Source organism: Bison bison, unplaced genomic scaffold (genome assembly GCF_000754665.1).
Source record: "Bison bison bison isolate TAMUID 2011002044 unplaced genomic scaffold, Bison_UMD1.0 scf7180017864043, whole genome shotgun sequence".
Taxonomy (NCBI): Eukaryota; Metazoa; Chordata; class Mammalia; order Artiodactyla; family Bovidae; genus Bison; species Bison bison.
This window is the reverse complement of record NW_011494615.1, coordinates 9,911,000-9,928,255: the sequence shown is the minus strand read 5'-3', so window position 1 is coordinate 9,928,255 and position 17,256 is coordinate 9,911,000. Positions and strand designations below refer to the sequence as shown.

At 41.5% G+C, this 17,256-nt stretch overlaps 1 protein-coding gene across 5 annotated transcripts in view; it reads right to left on the bottom strand.

The window, feature by feature from the left end:
- Nucleotides 1–10,198: 10,198 nt before the first annotated feature.
- Nucleotides 10,199–17,256, bottom strand: part of GADL1 (glutamate decarboxylase-like 1) — a 195,805-nt gene continuing 188,747 nt past the window's right edge. For all 5 annotated transcript variants that reach the window (XM_010835560.1, XM_010835559.1, XM_010835563.1 and 2 more), the window contains one exon: nt 10,199–12,023. In XM_010835560.1, coding sequence (XP_010833862.1) covers nt 11,850–12,023 — 174 coding nt within the window. In that variant the 3' untranslated portion in view covers nt 10,199–11,849. The remainder of the gene's footprint in view (nt 12,024–17,256) is intronic.

Below are 17,256 nucleotides of genomic sequence, written 5' to 3'. Positions count from 1 at the left end.
CTCTGTGGGAGAAGGGGAGGGTGGGATGACTTGAGAGAATAGCACTGAAACATGTATATTATCATATGTGAAACAGATTGCCAGTCCAGGTTTGATGCATGAGACAGGGTGCTCAGGGCCGGTGCACTGGGATGACCCTGAGGGATGGAATGGGGAGGGAGGTGGGAAGGGGGTTCAGGATGGGGAACACATGTACACCCATGGCTGATTCATGTCAATGTATGGCAAAAAACCACTACAACATTGTAAAGTAATTAGCCTCCAATTAAAATAAATAAATTTTAAAAAAAGAAATTGCAACTTAGAGTCTGCAACCATGGCAAGCCACATGCAAGTCCCCTGCACAGCAAGGAGAGGAGAACTCTTTTAAAGGGGGGAAGGGGGAAGAGGAAGTGGGAGATACAATCTATTAGGTGTAAGATAGGCTCAAGGATACAACACAGGGAATGCAGCCAACATTTCTATACAAGCTATAATTTTTTTAATTAAAAAATAAAGAGAGAAAAGGCAGTTAAAGGAGCTATAGTAAACAAAGAGTCCACTGGAGAAATTAAGATTTTTGAATAACTGTGGCTTTTCATTGGCTGAGTTGTGACAGGCTCTCATTGGTTAACCCCTTTCCAGGCATAAAGAAATAGTTTTTTTCTGGACTCTGCTATGGTCATAGGACGTGAGAGCTCACCCTTCTGGCCTTTTGGCTTTATTTTAATTGATATTCTTCTTTATTAATGTTGATGGCTATAATCATCATCAGAATAAAGAGTCCAGATTCAAGACAGTAAATCTATAAGGCAACAGAGATCCTAAATGACACAACAGAACAGTTAGACTTAATTGATATCTTCGGGATATGATATTCAAAAAAAGCAGAATACACATTCTATTCAAGTGGAAACATTTTCAAAAAGGAAACATTCTCTAGGATTTTCCATATGTATGTTTCGAGTACAAAACAAGCCTCAACAAATTTAAGATTATAGAAAATATTTTAAGCATCTTTTCTGACCCACAATAGCATGATGCTAGAAATCAACCACAGGAAAAACAGAAAAAATTTACAATGGAAACTAAGCAATATGCTACTAAAAACCAATGGGTCAACAATGAAATAAAAGAAGAAATTTAAAATATTAATACCTTGAGACAAATGACAATGAAAACACACCATACAAAATATACAGGATGCAACAAAAGTAGTTCTTACAGAGACGTTTATATGGGTCTTCTTTAAGAAACAAGAAAAATCTCAAATACACCAACCTACCACCTAAAAGAATCAGAAAGAGAAGAACAAACAAAACCTAAAGTCAGAAGAAAGAAGGAGATAACACAGATCAGAGAGGAAATAAAGAAAATACAGATTGAAAAAGCAATAGAAGAAATAAAACTAAGAGATGGTTCTTTGAAAGGATAAAGAAAATTGACGAATCTCTGGCCAGGCTCACCAAGAAGAAAAGAGAGAAGATTCAAATAAACAAAATAGGAAATGAAAGAGGAGAAATTACAACTGATACCACAGAAATACAAAAAAAAAAAAAAAAAAAAAAAACCACAACAGAATACTATGAACAGTTACATGCCAGCAAATCTGACAACCTAGAAGAAACAGACAATTTTCTAGACATATACAAGCCCACCAAAATTGAGTCAGGAAGAAACAGATAACTTGAGTAGGTCAATCATTAGAAATGAAATAGAATCCATAATTTAAAAATAAATTAAAAAAAAAACCCTCCTTTCAAACGAAAGTATAGGACCAGATGGCTTCACTGGGGAATTCTACCAAACATACAAAGAACTTATATTGATCCTTCTCAAACTCTTCCAAAAGATTGAAGAGGAAAGAACACTCCCAGAGACATTCTATGAACCCACCATCACCCTGACACCAAAATCAGACAAAGAACCATGAAAAAGGAAAATTTCAGGCCGATGTCTTTGTTGAATATAGATGTAAAAATTCTCAATAAAATATTAGCAGCACATGAAAAAGGTCATACACCACAACCAAGCTGGATTCATTCCAGCATCACAAGGTTGGGTCAACATATGTAAATAATCAGTGTGATACACAGTGTCAACAAATGAAATGAGAAAAACCGTATGATCAACTCCAAGATACAGAAAAAGCACCTGACAAAATTCAACATCCATTCATGATAAAACTGTTGTGAAAATGGATATGGGGGAACATATCTCCATGTAATAAAAGCCATTTATGACAAACCCAGAGCCAATATAATACTCAATGATAATAAGCTGAAAGCCTTCCTGCTGAAATGTGGAATAAGACAAGGATACCCACACTCACCACTTCTCTTCAACACAGTATTAGAATTTTTGATTGCAGCAATCAGACAAGAAAAAGAAATAAAAGGTATTCAAATTGTTAAGAGGTAAAATTGTTATTATACACAGATGACAAAATACTAGATAGAGAAAATCCTAAACACTCCACACAGAAACTACTAGAACTGATAAACAAATTCTGCAAGGTAGCAAGATATAAGATTAACATACACAAATTTCTTTAACAATGAAATATCAAAAAGGGAATGTAAACAAACAATCCCTTTTAAAAACACGTAAAACATACTTAGAAATAAACCTCACCAAGGTGGTAGAAGACTTATATGCTGATAACTACAAAACATTCATAAAGGAAATTAAAGTTGATTCAAAGAAATGGAAACATATCCCATGCTCTTGGACTGGAAAAATTAATATTGTTAAAGTGGTGATAGTACCCAAAGCAATCTACAGATTTAATGTGATTCTTATCAAATTACCCATGACATTTTTCACAGAACTGAAACAAATAATGCTAAAATTTATATGGAACCATGAGATCCAGCATTGCCAAAGCAATCCTGAGGAAAAAGAACAAAGCAGGAGGCCTAATCGCCTAGGCTTAAGACAATACTATAAAGCTATAGTAATCAAAACAGTGTGGTATTGGCACAAGCACAGACATACTGATCAACTGGCCAGAATAGAGACTCGAGAAAAAAAGCCCACACCCCTACGGTCAGTTAACCTTCAACAGAGGAGGCAAGAATATAAAATGGAAAAAAGATCGTCTCTGCAGCAAGTGAAGCTGAAAAAGCTGTACTGCTGCTGCTGCTGCTAAGTCACTTCAGTCGTGTCCGACTCTGTGAGACCCCATAGACGGCAGCCCACCAGGCTCCCCCGTCCCTGGGATTCTCCAGGCAAGAACACTGGAGTGGGTTGCCATTTCCTTATCCAATGCATGAAAGTGAAAAGTGAAGGTGAAGTTGTTCAGTCGTGTCCGACTCTTAGCGACCCCATGGACTGCAGCCCACCAGGCTCCTCCGTCCATGGGATTTTCCAGGCAAGAGTGGTGGAGTGGGGTGCCGTTGCCTTCTCTGGGAAAAGCTGTAAAGCTACATGTAAATCAATGAAGTTAGAACACATGATACACAAAAATAAACTCAAAACGGCATAACAACTGAAGCCTAAGGCATGATACCATAAAACTCCTAGAAGAGATCATAGGTGAAACATTCTCTGACATTGTACCAATGTTTTCTTAGGTCAGTCTCTCAAGGCAATAGAAAATTAAAACAAAAATAGACAAATAGGACCTAATCAAACTTAGAAGCTTTTGCAAAGCAAAGGAAACCATAAACAAAAACCCAACCTATGGAATAGGAGAAAATATTTGCAAACAATGTGACTGACAAGAGCTTAATTTCCAAAATATACAAACAGCTCATATAATTAAACAATAAAACAAAAAAACCCAATTGGAAAATGGGCAAACGACCTAAATAGACATTTCTCCAAAGGAGACATACAGGTGGCCAATAGACACATGAAAAAGATGCTCAACATCACTAATTGTTACAGAAATGCACATCAAAACTACACTGAGGTACTACCTCACACCAGTCAGAATGCCCATCATTAAAATGTCTACAGGTAACAATTGCTGGAGAGGGTGTGGAGAAACGGGAAACCTCCTACACTGTTGGTGGGAATGTAAATTGGAGCACTGTTGATAACAATTTGGAGGTTCCTCAAAAAACTAAAAATAGAGTTGCCACATGATCCAACAATCCCACTCCTGGGCATATATACAGATAAGACTATAATTCAAAAAGATACATGTTCACAGCAGCACTATTTTCAACAGCCGAGACTTGAAAGCAACCTAAATGTCCATTCAACAAGTGAGTGGCTGAAGAGGATATGGTACACATATACAATGGAATATTACTCAGCCATAAAAAAGAACAAATAACGCCATTTGCAGCAGCATAGATGGACCTAGACGGAGAAGGAAATGGCACCCACTCCAGTGTTCTTGCCTGGAGAATCCCAGGGACGGGGGAGCCTGGTGGGCTGCCGTCTGTGGGGTCACACAGAGTCAGACACGACTGAAGCGATTTAGCAGCAGTAGCAGATGGACCTAGGAATGATCATACTAAGTAAATTTAGTCAGAAAGAGAAAGACAAATAACATATGGTATCACTTACACATGAACCTAAAACCTGACACAAATGAGCCTATGTACAAAACAGCAACAGCCTCACAGATGTAGAGAGCAGACTCGTGGTTGCCATGGGGGAGGCTGGAGGGGGAGGCCAGGGTTAGCAGGTGTAAGCCTTTATATACAGGATGGATAAACAACGAGGGCCTACTAGAGCGCACAGGGAACTGCACTCAATATCCTGTGATAAACCATAATGGAAAATAAGAACATAGAAAAGTTTTCTCTGATAAGCCCATCTACATTAATCTGCAGGGGGAAACCATTCTCTTTTCCTGCAGGAGCACATACACTAACCAGAATAAGTGACATTTCAGTTTGTAACACATGCTTTAAGAAGGTAACTTAAGAGCTTTCTCTAAGACATGAATTAGTTATGCTTTATATATGTATCCAGGAGTTCCCCAAATAAAGAAGTTATATCCAAAGGCAAACTAGCATACCTACTGGCCAATCCTCCTGCCATGATAATTAACTACTATGTGCTAGGCCCCGGATATTACAGTTCAATTTTCTAATGCATAGAGATAGATAATTACAAATAGTGATACATGTATTTTGAGAGAAGTATAGAGAGCTTATATTGGGGCAGACCCCCTTTGGGGTGGGTGGAAGGCAGGCAGAGAACATCCCTAAGAAACAAAGAATTGAGCTGAGATCTGAACTGTAGGCAGAAATTTCGCTGAGGGGTCGGGGGGCAGCATTGCAGGAAGAGGCAGGACCATATCCCAAGATATTCAACAGCTGGTGTAAAGAGGAGCAGTGGGATCTGAAAATAGCCCAGCTTCCAGCTCCCATCAGGGCAGAGACAGTGCACAACAGCCTCAACGGGACTGGAAGGACACAGCGCCTTGGCAGCCACTTCCAGAACTTGATCTTTATCCTGGGAATTAAAACCACTTGCCTTCGTATAGCTTAACTATCGGGACTGCAATCACCTATATCAACATGATTTAGTTTTGTTCCAGGAGACTTTCGCTCAGAAAGTTCTTGTTGTAAATCAGTGAGTGACTTTACTATTTGCTTCAGGAAATTCCTGCCAACCCACTTATCCAGACAAACACCTGACTCATCCCTTCCATCAGGATAAGAGGGTGCAGCCTGCTTATCACACGTAACAGTTTATGTATAGAGACCTGTGCCAAGATGCTCCCCTTGCTGTACCCACCAACCCCACACTGTTACATGATGGACCATGTACCAACCAGTTTGCCTTGAAAGACCCACCTTAAGCCATCTGAGTGCACACACCAGAACCCTGTAAACAGGCATCTCCAGCCCCTGATTCCAAGACCCCACTGAGGCTCACTCAGGGCAGTGTTGGCCCCTATTCAGTCAGGCTAATAAATTTTTAATTAGCTTTCCTTGACCAATAGCTTTCCTAAAGGTCTTTTGCAGAGTTTGTTATTGTCAATCCTAATAGCAAACAAAGTGAGAGATAGGATCAGTCTGTGTTTTAATCTGGTTGTAGTTTGGTGAGCAGACGGGACAAAGTCCAGAATCAATGCGTAGACGTAGTAAGCAGGCTACAACTGTAGTCCAGAGGAGAGGTGAGAGGAGTTTGGAATTTGGCCATGACAATGGAGCTGGGATAAGTGGATGGGCTGCAGACAGGTTTTGCAGGTGAATCCAACAAGGTCTGCTAATAGGCTAGACAGTGGGGGAAAGGCAGAGACAGAGATATAAGGCGTCATTTGTAAATGTTGGTTTGCCAAACTAGATAGAAAACGATGTCATTCACTGAGATGGAAACATGGACAAAGGAACTCGTTTGAGGGGGGATGTGGGGCTGGGGATAGAAAACCTTGAGTCAGTTTTGAGTTTGGTGAGACCACTGAGTGATGTCAAGTAAGCCTGTGTGCATGTAGATATGGAACTCGCAAAGGTCTAAGAAGAAAGCAATGGCCAAACACTCAAAATATTCTCACCTCCGCTGCTGCTGCTGCTGCTAAATCGCTTCAGTCGTGTCCGACTCTGTGCGACCCATAGACAGCAGCCCACCAGGCTCCTCTGTCCCTGGGTTTCTCCAGGCAAGAACACTGGAGTGGGTTGCCATTTCCTTCTCCAATGCATGAAAGTGAAAAGTGAAAGTGAAGTCGCTCAGTCATGTCCAACTCTTAGTGACCCCATGGACTGCAGCCACCAGGCTCCTCCATCCATGGGATTTTCCAGGCAAGAGTACTGGAGTGGGCTGCCATTGCCCTCTCCCACCTCTGCTGGGGTCCCTGTAAAAAAAATTACTGTTTCAAATCAGAAGGACCTCTAGACTGTTACCCTCCAACTTCAGTGGCAAAAAACAGACAGGAAAATTCCCATCTTCTGGTTTGAAAAACGGGATATGACAGTATGATATAATTATTGCCTCTTCAGTTCAGTTCAGTCACTCAGTCGTGTCCGACTCTTTGAGACCCCATGGACTGCAGCACGCCAGGCCTCCCTGTCCATCACCAACTCCCAGAGTTCACCCAAACCCATGTCCATTGAGTCAGTGATGCCATCCAATCATCTCATCCTCTGTCATCCCCTTCTCCTCCTGCCCTCGATCTTTCCCAGCATCAGGGTCTTTTCCAATGAGTCAACTCTTCGCATCAGGTGGCCAGTGTATTGGAGTTTCAGCTTCAACATCAGAAGGCAATAATGAGAACCCGGTTCTCGATGCTTTGTTTGCCTGGTGACTGTGGGATATCAGGCACAGTCAGGTGCCAAGATTAGTCCAAGGTGACCCTCTTCTGTCCATACATTTTCAGCAGCAAAGTGAGGACGTTTACAACCTGGGCTCTGGGGAGAGGTGGACTTAGGCTTGACTCTGGGGTCTACCACTCAGTAGTCTGATAATCTTGGAGAACTTTCTCACACAGTTTGAATGCCAGTTTCCTCAAATGAAAACTGAGGATAAGACTCCCACCTTGATGGAGTTTTGTGAGTTGTGAATAAGACCATGTAAATGCACTAGCTGGCAAGCAGTATGGACTCAGTAAATGTTAGTGATTGTCACCATCCTTGGTCTTCTGCATTAGAGGAGGCTCAAACTTGTGGAGTTTGCCGTGAGAAACACCACAGCTGCAGGACTAATCGAATAAAGGAACAGAAAACCTCCATCATTTTTCTCCTTTTGGCTATGGCACTCCACATACTCCCCCCACTCCACAGGCCTTTATTTTAAGGGTCTTGGTGTCCAGTGCTTCCCTGGTTCAGTCTCGTGTCCCCTGGAAGTTGAGACTCATAAGTAATGTCTTGTATGAATCTGGTTGGCTGACGTACAGACAGCTCATATTGTATGTGACTAAAACCAGGAAGAGCTTCTCTTCTTACAGTCTTCATCCCAGGAGCTGGCAAGTCCTTTCTTAAAGTTGTCCAGGCCAAAGATAAGTGAGACTATCCTTGATTTCTCCCCCTTTTTTAAAATACTCAACTCCACCAGCCAAACCTACGGACTCCACCTTTCAACACCTCCAGGATTACAGCCCTTTCCACCACTTCTCTCACTACTCCTCTAGCATAAATGACCATGGTTCCTTGCTTGCACTATTGCAATTGCCCCCTATTTGAACTCCCTGAGCCCACCCTTGCCCACACACACCCTGTTCTTCAAACAGTAGTCAGAGTGATCCTCTGAAAATAGAAGCTGAATCATGTCAATACCCTGCTCGGATGCTCCTATGTATATCCGTCTGAGTCCCACCTACACAGCCCATTATTCTGACTCCTAGAGGCGTCCCTGACTCCTTTGCCCCATCCTGACTACCACTCACCCCACTGTTCCCTCCATTCCAGCCACACTGCCTTCATGCTGGTCTTTGGATGGACCCCAAGCCTTCAGCTGAGCAAGCCCTCCACCTGGAACACCCTGTCCCCAGATAGCCACAGGGCTCTCCCCACTTCCCTGACCTCTGTGCAGAAGTTCCCTTGTCAAAGAGGCTCTGCCTAACCGACTTCTCTCTAGCAGCCAAGTCCATCCTCAGTGACACCACGCTCCACCCCCTCACTCTCTTTTTCTTAAAAATATACCTTGCCACCTGCTTTATACTAAAAAGCAGAGACATCACTTTGCCGACAAAGATCTCTATAGTCAAAGCTATGCTTTTTCCAGTAGTCATGTATTGATGTGAGAGTTGGACCATAGAGAAGGCTAAGTACCAAACAGTTGAGCTTTTCAAAACTGTGGTGCTGGAGAAGACTCTTGAGTCCCTTGGACAGCAAGGAGATCAAACCAGTCAATTCTAAAGGAAATCAATCTTGAATACTCATTGGAAGGATGGATGCAGAAGCTGAAGCTTCAGTACTCTGGCCACCTGATGCGAAGAGCTGACTCATTAGAAAAGACCCTGATGCTGGAGAAGACTGAGGGCAGGAAGAGAAGGAGATGACAGAGGATGAAGTGGTTGGATGGCATCACCGACTCAATAGACATGAGTCTCAGCAAGCTCCAGGAGATGGTGAAGGACAGGGAAGCCTGACATGCTATAGTCCATGGGGTCACAAAGAGTCGGACACAACTTAGTTACTGAACAGCAACAACAACCTGCCTTGTTACAGGTTGGCTTGTTGACTATCCGCTCTTCACATGAGCAGGGACTTTTGCTGCTTCACTCACTGTGCATCCCCCCACACCTAGATAATGGCCTGGGACAGTAGGCCCACTAGCAATATGTTTAAAGGTCGAATGAATTACAATTAACCTTTTATCAAAAGGGCTTCCCTAGTAGCTCAGCTGGTAAAAAAAAAAAATCCACCTGCAATGCAGGAGACCCTGGTTCGATTCCTGGGTCAGGAAGATCTGCCACAGAAGGGAATGGCTTCCCACTCTAGTATTCTGACCTAGAGAATTCCATGGATTGTATAGACTATGGGGGTCGTGAAGAGTCACACACGACTGAGCGACTTTCACTTTCACTTTTATCAAAAAATGTTTCTCAATCATTCAGTCAAATATCTGATTGGGGGATGGTATGTCTGTACATTTTAAGGAGAAAGAAGTGGGATGTTTGAAGTACCTGGTAGCATTATTCTTCCCCATTGAGCAAGAAACTGTCTCCTCACAAAAGAAGGCCTGACAGGAGTTGAACTGGGGCTGTGGGGTCTCCCGTGGCCTGCCCAGATGAAGACAGACTGAACAAGAGGCACACCCACACTGGTTATAACTGGTTTCATGTAAGGTGTTAACTAAAAAACAGACCACTTAAAACCTGCTCTCAATTATTTAAATAAAACACCAACAGAGCCCAATTCACGTACTGGCACCAAATAAGCTAATTTATGAAAGAGAAACAGACTCACAGATTTATATAGAAAACAAACTTAAGGTTACCAAAGGGGGAAGGTGGGGGGAGCATAAACTACGAGTTTGTGATTAACATATGCACACTAATATACATATGTGTGTGTGTGTACAACAGATAATCAACTGTGCTCAACACTGTAATAACCTATATGGGAAAAGAATCCAAAAAATTACATATATATATATATATATAAATAACTGAATCAAGCTGCTGAATCAATCAACCTGCCACAAACAACACTGTAAATCAACTATATTCCAATATAATAAAAAGTTTTCAAAAGATTTTAACACCTAAAAAATTCAAATGATTATGTATTGCTTACAAAATAAATAACTAACATGTATTGGTACAATCCAGTGAAGAGGGAAAGACAGGAAAGGAAAAGCCAAACACACTGTGTGCTCACATTGCTTTTTTATTTCATTAAACCCAAATTATTGCAAACATCAGTTTCAGAACATTTTAGGGAGATGTTTAACCAAAGAGGCAACAAGAGATGCAATACACATACCACAGATTAAAGTAGTTCAGAGAAAGTTTAAAATATTCTTTGACCGATGGAGATACTGAGAAACCATACACTCTAAAATGAAAATACAGAATACAAGGAAATAGTACATATCTGCTTTTTAACTCTTCAAAATTTAAATGGTGCAGGTTAGCGAAGGCGTACGAGATGGGTACTGAACACGCTAAGCCTAACGTCTGAACACTCAGTCACGTGCCTTCCAAAGCGGAGCTCTAACCAGAGGTGTAACTGCCTTGTCGACCTCTGCTCCGGTCTAATACCTGAACACTCTCCATCACTTGCCTTCCAGAGGGGAGCTCTAATGAGAGTCATAATTGTACCTTGTTGACCCCTACTCCCACACCTCTGAATTCTGTTTATTTCTTAGTCAAAGGAAATTCTGCTAGAGATCTAGGACCAGGATTAGAGACAGAATTACAATTATCCACTCCCAGGATAAATGGCAGAGGTGTGTGCCCCAAAAGACCTCTAATTCCCTGATTCTCTGCCCAATATAAACCCTTTAATAGTCTACACTGCCATTTTAAAGCTTGAGAAAGGGAATGTCGTATAACCCTGGACTTCATTCTCGTTATTTCCTACAAGCAGAGATCAAGATAAGAAAGGAGCCCCTCAAGCTAAGAGGCATCTAATTAGAGACATGTATATCTAACATGTACTCCCAATTAATGACATGAACGATTTTGGGAAATGAATTAGGGACACTGCTTTGATTAAAAGGCTACACTACAAAAGTCTGTGTCTTTTATCCTTAGCTCTAATTCAGATACTTTATAATAGATACTGGTTAATTTTAACTTTTGAGAATAAACATTTAGCCTGCATAAAAGATACCTTTTCATAAAGTAAACATCTTATATATAGTTTCTCTTTTAAAAACAGCTTTGCTATACTTCTGATGCCCCTAAACATTAGTACTAAGAGGCCACAGCTGCATTCTCAGAGCCACCAAAGTATCAGATATCCCTTTGCGGGCAAACACATCAGAGTGAGTAGTACTCAGTTAATTCAAAGTTGCGTTAAAGTGCTGGCTCTCAGATTTTACCTTGCCTAAGAAGCACCTGGAAGGCTGCATGAAGTTCAGAGCACCCGGCTCCCCCCACCCTCCAGGGATTCTGATTCAGTGGGTCTGGGGGAAGGCTGAGGCCAGGCATTTCTAACAGGATTCCAGGGCCGCTGGTGTCTGGGTCACACCTTGTAAACCATTCTTCCACCCGCTAATTCAGCTGCTCTTTCAAGAGCAATGAGCCCAGAGCCCATGTGGTACTAAACTCTTTGGGGCTCTGTCCCAGGCGTCGTCTGAGAGAAAACCCACCTCTCACTACCTCCTTTATTGCAGCAGTAGCCCCCTGGCAACTAGAGAGTACTTAACACTACTTGCTTAGCATTTCGGTTTTGCTGGGCAAGGATGGGACATGTGTCCTACTCGCCCCAGAAGGGCTGCAGTCTGTGTGTCCCCGGATGCCCTGGACCCTTACCCTCAGGGCAGGACCCGCGCCTCTGGGGGACCCAAAGCCACAGCTACATGTCCCTCCCCAGGAGGTCTATCTCATCCAGCAGGAAGTCCATGTCCTCCCGGCTGACTTGAGGGCTGATCACCACCTGCCGGAAGAAGTTGACCTTCCCCTGGTGTGGCTGGTAGCCCAGCATGAGGCTCCCCTTCTTCATCATCCGCTCCTTAATGGCCGGGGCCACCTGCACGGGAGAGGAGGGAGACGGTGAAAGACCAGAACACTAAGTGTCACGACTGCGTCGCACCCAGGCACTGGCAGCGCACAGCGCGGCCACTGCTGCGGAAGCCACTCTCATGCACACAGCGAGGTCGGCATTAGTACCAACAACCGGCTGAGCACTCATGGCACACGAGTAGTGATTCCAGCACCTTAGACAGATGAATTCACTTAATCTTCACAGTAAGTCCACGCAAGAGATACTATTAACATGCCTTTTCTAGGTGAGGAAATTGAGGTGCATGGAGATTAAATAAATAGCCTGAGCTGAAATTTAAAACCAAATAGTCCCACCCAAGTCCTTGCTCAGAACCTTAAATCATGATGCAACACTGTCGCATTGAAAACAAACCAGTGTCCGCAGGGGTCACACTTTCAAAGGTGTCAAATGTTACATACCAAATTGTCAGAACTAAAAAATACTTCCGGGAACTCAAATAAAGATTAGTCAGAGATGGATAAAAATCACCCAAAATAACAGCCATGCCTTGACAATCTACCAAGGAAAACACTGAAACAGGCGCGATGTGCAGTTCTATTTTGAAGACTACGTTTATTAGCTTATTCATAGGACATATTGCTTTATTAATAGTAAATAGAAACACTGTGTCCTTTATTAAGAGTGTACAGTTGGTAATAAAATAGGAACTACATATTTGAAGGACTTCTGGTGAACACAGGGAGAACAGGCCATGAACGTCCAAAGGCACAAATTTTTCTACTTCTCCATTTCCATTTTAACTCACAGCTGCTGAGCATGTCCTAAGTGAATATGGGGAGAGAGACTGGAAGGAGTGTGTGTTCTCTCTTGTCAGGACATGGAGTTAACTAATAGGGAGAAACACATACGTAGCTAAAGTCAGACGCAGTGTGGTATAAGATGCCTGAGGTGAGAAGCATGAACCTCTGTTCCTAGGACTCTTCTCAGAGTGTGACCACCCCACCCCACCCCACCCCACCCAGCACCACTCTGGTTTGAACCACACCTATGATTTGTCAGGTACTTCCCTGAAGACATGCCAAACTGCTTCATCCAGCTCTCAACTTAGGGATCTGTTCCAAGCTTCTGGGAAGATAAATGCTTCAGACCTCTGGAGATCTATGTTGGACTCAACTAGAGTCTTATCAAGGGATGTCCAAGGGTCCTTTTCCCTAAAGGATTTTTTCATCATATGCTCATTTTAGACCCTAAATCTTATAACACATGGACCATAACCTGCTTAAAACAGCAAAAGCAGAGATCTACTAAGCTCAATCACACTGTCATTCCAGTGAAGGACTGAATGTCTCTCGTGGTATGAGGAACATAGAAAGAAAATACATGAGTTCTAACAAAAAATAAATGTAGAAAAAGAAGATGAAGTCAGAGGTCATGTAAGTGAAAAAATACAGACCATAAGATTCTATACATTTTGGGAAATGTGTCAGAAATTTTATCGTGAACTTTTTAGAGATGAGGAAAACAGCTGAATCAGTACCACCTCCATCCTCTTTGCATAACTTAGAGACAAAAGTCCAGTAGATTATGAAGCTGGTCGGTAACTCTATGCATGTCCACTTGAAACCCTTCAGCTTTTATGCTCTTAGTATCAGTTTTCTTCCAAAGTTGTTCATGCAAGTACCATGTCTTATTAGATTATAAAATCTAGTGAAATAATACATAAGCAAATCAAAGTGAGGAAGAGTGTTTTCCATAAAAACTAAGTTGAATCCTTCGGAAAGACCAGATAAGGGGGAAGAGGGGACTGCCAAACATTGCTGCTATCGAGTTAGGCGTGAGGGAAGAACTATAAAAGCTTCACAACAAAGCTTTGTGCGTCCAGGCCAAGTCTGCACACAGGTGGCTGCCCAGGTGCTGAGCACGCTCTCCATATAAAGACTCCTGAGCTGGAAATGACAGATGATTCCTGAAGAGTGTAGTTTAGGCAAGAACTCTCTGAGCATCAGACTTCTGCTCAAGACCAGCCTCACTGGCTCTTGGAAATTGTCACTTGATGGGAAAAAAAAATTCTATCAAAAGATGTAGAAATTGAAATGCACATAGATGTGTTTTAAGTTAAAATATTTAAGTTACGTATGCATCACATTTTTTTCTAGGATTAGTTGCTTTAACTTGACCAATCTGCATTCCCTTAGGTAGGTAGGCTTCCAGTGCAGCTGGGAATGTGAATGTGCATGTATGTGCATGTCTGTATGTACATGCATGTGTGTATTCATGTATGTGTACACACATGCACTTGTGCGTATGTGTGTACCTGTGGGTATATGTGGGCGTGCAAGTGTGTGCATGCATCGTGTGCATGCATGTGTGTGCATGTGCATGCATAATCACATGTAATTTAAACTTCCAACCCCCATCTGTCATGTACAGCTCTTACAGTCCTTCCTATTCAGTCACGGGGCAGTGCAGAACTGTGGGCTGACTCAGGCTCACGCCAAAGGCACATTTGTTTCTCACTCCCAGAGTGAGAGGGCTCTTGCCTGTAAGCTGCAGGTGTGAGGTAGGTGTGAGAGAGCATCACCACAGTGCCTGTGCTCACCAACCCCAGGAAGACCTGGTCCATGTGGACAAAGGTCTGCCCAGGAGAGGCACAGACTATCAGTTTTAGAGCTAACAGCTTGTAGCTCTGTAGATTTTTTTTTTTTTTAATAAAAACATCCCGTCTATTTACCTCCATCTTCCTCTAGGTACCCAGGGTATAACCTGCTCTGGCTTATAGCCAATTTTAAATTTCAAACAGGCATGTTCTTGGCTCAAACTTAATTTGCATTGTCTATTCCTGTTTACTTTTCCTCTATTTTTCTTCCCCAAATGATAATTTATGCCTTACCTTTGGAGAGCAGTAGAATTCTGATTCTGGCCCCTAATGTTATCAGGGGCTCACAGGAGACACTTATCGAAATGAATGTCAGGTCTGCATTTCTTGTAAGCAAACCCAAAACACCTTCTAACATGAGCAAGGAAGGTAAAACTAAGAGGGCCACTTGGATGTTTTAATATGAAAATATTTTTGATCTTTAAATTCTTATTGCTTGTAAGACATAAAAATGTGCTTTCATGGGCAGAACACATGGCCTATGGACCAAACTTTTGAGACAAATTTTGTCACAGATTTTCAAAAATTATAAAGAAATGACTATCTGTGTGAGTCAGAGAACCAGCTAAGTAAGGGTTTGGCAGTAACAGCACACATCTTATCTTTGTACCCATGAATATAAGCGTAATTCCTATAGGTAATTTCCCCAGGCCAAGAGGGGAAAACTATCCTTGTTTATGAATACTTCATGGAAAAAGTAAACTGTAAGCAACACCAAGGCTGGTATTCGTCAAACCTGCCACAAACTGTATCGGTAACAGTAGTATCGACTGTTACTGTTGTGGTGGTGGTTGTACTGTTAAATATTTTACCAACTCTAAAATCTGCAATGTGCTTTCTTGTCTCTCGTTCTCATGAACCCAAATTAAAAAAGAATCCACATTCTAGCAATTTAGAGACCAAGAATGTTCTTGTTAACAGCCAGCTTGTCACCTTTGAACCTAAAAACAAAAAAACAAACAAAAAAACAAAACCAAAAAAAACACTTCCTATTTATAGAGCTTCAGGCATAATCCAGCACTGGGCAACTCAGAATATTCTCTTTTGCTGATCACAGCAGAGCAACAGTCCTAATCCGACAGGATGGAATATTCACAAGGGAAAGAAAATATGCACAAACTAAATGTAAGCATTCGAATCTCGGAATCTCGCCTCTAAATGGAGCACACATGGAGGAAAGCAATTTGGCGGGAATAAGATTGCTTTCCAGCTCTCAATTATCTTACTGCTGGTTTTCCTTCAAATTGTAAATCAAATTCTTTTCTCATGCCTCAGTGCATTTGTCCCTGCATCTTAAGTGGAGGAAGATCCTGACATTTCTATTTGGTTGCACAGGAACTTAATCGACACATTTCTGTAGGATTGCTGTCCTCCCCCAACCCCCGCCCCTACCTTAAACTATGTTTCAGCAGTGATTTAGCCATTTAAATAGAATTCTGTTGTCACACCCCTGCCACATAAAGCAGTATCTGGTATTTAAAAGTTGTTTAAACCCAAGGGAAAAAAAAGACAACTCTCTCCTTCTGGTCAAGCACAGTAATTTGATAGCAAATAACTGACCAGGTGTTACCACAGCCTTTTATTAAAATAAAATTGTCATGTCTGTAAAATGACAAAAGAAAACGTGTAGCTTATTTAATATTAAGCAACATGTTTATTTCCCAATATACAGTGTTTCTTAAACTCTCTGTAAGGAAGTTCATTTTTTCCAGTCCGTTACAGACATACATTTGTGAAATGCAATAAAAGTGAATTACTAAATAAAAATGAAATAAAAAAGACATAAAAACAAGGTCCTTTTGTCTAGCACAGGGAACTATACTTAATATCCTGTGATAAACCATAATAGAATAGAATATGAAAAATAACATATATATATATAACTGAGTCATTTTTATATAGCAGAAATTAATATAACATTGTAAATCAACTATACTCCAATAAAATGAATTTAAAAATTTTTTAAAAGATAAAAAAAGTAAGAAGGTTTAAAAAAAAGACAAAAATACAAGCTAAATTAAGTTTTAAAAATCAATAGTAAAGTTACTATTACAATAGTCACAGCTATTACAATAGTTTCTGAACAGTTAGTCTGGATTCCCATACTTTTTTTGTCTCAGACTGGTAACACCCAGCTCATGTATCTGCAGGGGGCTAGGCACCACATTTTGAGGACTGAAGCTCTGTTTTACTTCCCTCGGTTCCTTAGGGGTGTACATCATTTTAGTTATGAATCTTGATGTTATTCTGCATACTTACTTCTGCATCCTGGCATACTCTCCATACCATTCTGAGACATGTTTCTGTTTTTCACTATGCCACTGGTGCCATAGCTTATCTAAATATGTCCCACTTGTTGAATCTTGGAGCTGCTCCAGTTTAAATGGCATTTCCGTGAAATGATGAACCTAATTGTGAAACCTCTAAATCAGTTCTTCAAAGTCTGGTTCAGAGATTATAAGAGTAAATGTCTCAAAAGCTTCTAGACTTCAGGATCTTTATACAACTTTTCCCATCATTTGCTATAGGAGTGAGTTAGTCACATTTTCACCTGGAAGACATGCGCTGCACAACACCCAGAGTGACTGAGAAGATACGCCC